Consider the following 3,800-nt stretch of genomic DNA (forward strand, 5'->3'; position numbering starts at 1 on the left):
CCAGAGTCCACTTCTTCTGGGTCAGGAGGAGCCAAAGAGCAGATGGTAGCAAAATATTCGTAAAAACTTATGTTCAGAGGGAGGCTGGACATTTCCCTTTGGAATAAGAGTCCTCGTTAGTTTGCTTCTCTTCAGCCTTAATGTGGAAGAGAGTGATGGGAACATAATAAAATCACCATGGTTCAATCACGCTGGATGCAGTTATCACCCCAAAAGTAAGCACTTAATTTCCTTCTTACAATTTCCAAGCAATGACCAAGACACATCGCTAGCAAGACCCAACACATACTTATGTTCAGACAAATATTCTTTCAATATAAATAGAAGAAGCATTGGGAAGTGGGGAGCATGACGAGAGGGTCAAACATACTCACTGCATCCCAAGGTCCTCAGCATCATATCCACTCTCAACCATGACTTCTCATTGCCTCTCACCTGCAAGTGGCCCCCACTCTCCCCAAGGCTGAAGGAGAGGCAGGTTCCTCCATACACCCCGTATGAAATCCACACTATCCCAATATAAGATCCTGACAAAGAACCAGTTTTAAATATCAGTGTCCTCTAGTTTCAGTTGAAGGCCATATCCCATGAACACACCAGATAGATGGTTCTTCCACACACACTGAACACACACTTCACACAACACAAAATATTTCCAGTATGGGACTGTGTTCGGGTTTGGAGTGAGTGACGTTGTGTTTGTGGGTGTGTGCGCCCTTGTGCACCAAAGTTAGGAGACGCATCCCTGGACTGCTTCCCCAGACCTCTGTCCCTTCTTGCTCGTCCTCTTGGTAGGTCTGGCTCTCCCTGGCACACGCGGGACTTTGGCCACGTCCCCGGCCACCTGAGGTGGGATCATCCCAGCTGCAGTGGTGAGCAGGTCGAAGGTCTGTTGAGGATGATTCTTCGGCATCTCAGGTGTGTATTTGGAGTGGTGAAGGATGACTGCATCCTCAGGAAGGGCAATTTCTCTTCTCCTGACATTGAGTTCAGGCTTAGGTCGGTTGCGTTCTTGGAGGCATCTCCACTGGTCTAATGTCATTTGTTGCCTTGAGGTCTCTTCCCCACGCTCCTCCAACTCAGGAAGGTTCACGGAGGGATCCGTTGCTGGCTCTCCTGAGGCCTCACCCACCACCCTGGGGTCTGCCTCGGGAGATGCGAGTCCTCCCTCAACTGACTCCCTCCCAAGGTCTCCTTCCAGATCAGTCTTCTGCATATGAAAGAGGACATAGGCAGGTTGGCTCAGCGCGTAAGTCACATCACAGGCGCTGACCTTAGCATCATCCATTTTATACCACTGGCCATTTCCTGCCTTTACGAAATAGAAGCAATGTCCACTGTGGCAACTCCTCCCAGCATGCACCAGCACGGCATAGAGCACATAAACCAAGGGTCCTGCCCTCTGCTCAGACAGGTAGTGTTGCATGTCAAGGCTCTCAGGATATTGCACCTCCTTAGTCATTTTGTGGCCTGTCAAGTCTGAGAATCGTTTCAAGGCCAGGATGAGGACCTTCGGGGAAGTGTGCAAAGTCAACACCTTGGACGCAAGCACCTTCTCTAGACACTTACTACAATGGTAGGCATTTTCACCTTCCAGCAGTTGGGGCTTCACCAACTGCTCCAAAGCTTGGTTGACACTCTGAGCAGCCCCGATGTCCAGGCTGATGTCCAGGTAAGGTTCCAGAGTGCTCGAAATGCCTTGGCAGTGGAGACACTGGATTTGCGAATTCCAGTACCCCCCAAAGAGTTGCTGGATGAGGGTGCTGTCCTGAGGACGCTCAGAGTCTGAGGGCTTGTCCTCAGGCAAGCATGCTTGCTGCAATGCATCCAGAATGAACATGAGATACTCATGGGCATCTTCCTGCTTGCCTCTGTGGAAGGCGGCGAGCAGGAGTGGCAGGGGCCGGAGCACACGTCCAGGACGGCAGAGAACCCGCGTCACGTGAGCCTGCAGAGTACACAGCATGCAGGATGTCTGCTTCCTACAGGTGGTCCCGTGCTGCTGGGACAGCATGTAGCTGGCGAGGGGCTCTGTGTAGGTCAGACACTGCAGGGTCGCATTCACATAGCAAGTGTTGCCCATGTTCTGAAGCCCAGCGCCCACCTGGGAAAGGCTCTTCCAACTCAGAGGCGTCTTGGTGGGAGGCAGCCCTGGTGCTGCGGGAGCCAACGGGTCAGTCGGGGAGGAGAGTGTCTTTGATGCAGGGGATGTCCTCTTGGGCACAGAGGGTCCTCCATGGACTTCAGCACCGCCTCTCCTTGACCAGCATGACTGGGGTTTGGGAGAGGCTCTGAACTGAGGCTCCTCTGAGCGGGGGAGGTGGGCAGCCTCCATGCCTGCAGAAACAGTGTCCACAAGATACATTCAACCAGGAGCTTCAGGTGGCAAAGGGATGCTCCTCTCACTGAGCCAGTTTCCAAATGGCAGATTGTGACCCTCACCTCCACCTTTTATGGCTTTTGGGCCTTGGGATAGGCACAAAGTCCTCTAATCCACTCTAATTGCTTGATTGGATGACAGGATTTGGGTGTGGTCCCTCTCTGAGGGAGACCATTCAGGTCAGCCCAGCTCCTAACCTCGCCTCCCACAAAAGGCAACACTTTCAGATTATTCTCAACCTCCTTAACTGTCCCTGCACCTTTCTGAACAGAATTTGTTCAGAGTTTCTATGTTCAGAGGAAACCTTGTTGAATGTCCTTTCCTTTGAGTAACCCCAAGGAAGCCAAGGAGTGTTAGTCGTTAGTGCTCTAGGACAGGGAAGATCACTTTCCCAAAGGAGCTGAGATATCACATAGGAACACGTTCCCCTCACCAGCAGAATGTTTGTAGCTGTAACCAATTATTTGGGAATATGGCATCCATAGCTTGCTTCTACACCTTCATCTCCGTCTACTACGATTCCAATATACAAAGATGATGAAGGTCTTGATGAATACCATTGTCTGCCTAGGTGTGTCTGAGGTCTAGAAGTGAAATCCTCTGGCTGGTTTTATGCTTTTGGGAAACATTTCTTTAAAGCTCCTTTTCTGACAGGTCTATATCTTAAATCCAGTGTTTATATGCCTAATTTTAACTTTTCCTCAGGTAATTCTATACCAATATTCTTTATGTACTTTTGATTGAATTGGAGTATGTCGTAGGCTTGCACCTTTTTTACACATTATGGTTTTGGCAGTTGTAGATGCAGGGAGGAAGGCACGGGGTTAGCTCGTGGTTTGGAAGTTTCATTATGGCTTATTCTGCTTACAGAATTGGGAGTGTCTGCTGAAACACATTTGAGTCGAAACGACAATTCATTCCTACTTGTGACCATGACCATTTCCAGTTTATGAATTTTGATAAGTCTTAGGAAAGGCGTAAACCTAAGTCCATTTGTCTTCTTTACTGACCAGAGGCCAAGACAAACAGGAGCATTTTGCCAGGCCTTGGTCAGGGACTGGGCTTCACAATCCCTAAGCCCTTCAGAGTTCTTGATATTCACTTGTTGTTCCTGGACACTAAGAGAATAAAAGTGTCATCTCTTAAGCCACCATGTTTTAGGATATTTATTCTGTAACCACGGAGTCCAAAAAAAAAGTATTGTATAGGACGCTCTTTATGATATCTCCGTTTATAAATGAAAGTGTTAATTGACAAAATTAATATTACATCATGAATATCCTGAAAGTTTGAGCCCATTTTTATTGCAATTAGCGCTAGATTGAGCAGAAGTGTTGGTAAAATACCAACAGTCAGGAAACATGAGTCCTGAGGTTAATTTCCACGCCGAAATGTACCAATATTTTTTCACTTGCAGAAA

At 48.3% G+C, this 3,800-nt stretch overlaps 1 protein-coding gene across 1 annotated transcript; it reads right to left on the bottom strand.

Moving 5' to 3' along the window:
* Positions 1-730: 730 nt before the first annotated feature.
* On the bottom strand, positions 731-2,335 carry LOC112912508 (ubiquitin carboxyl-terminal hydrolase 17-like protein 6). The gene has a single exon (XM_025989196.2). The coding sequence runs from the start codon at positions 2,333-2,335 to the stop codon at positions 731-733; it is 1,605 nt and encodes a 534-aa protein (XP_025844981.2).
* Between the last annotated feature and the right edge of the window lie 1,465 nt (positions 2,336-3,800).

Source organism: Vulpes vulpes, chromosome 7 (assembly GCF_048418805.1).
Source record: "Vulpes vulpes isolate BD-2025 chromosome 7, VulVul3, whole genome shotgun sequence".
In the NCBI taxonomy this organism is placed as follows: domain Eukaryota; kingdom Metazoa; phylum Chordata; class Mammalia; order Carnivora; family Canidae; genus Vulpes; species Vulpes vulpes.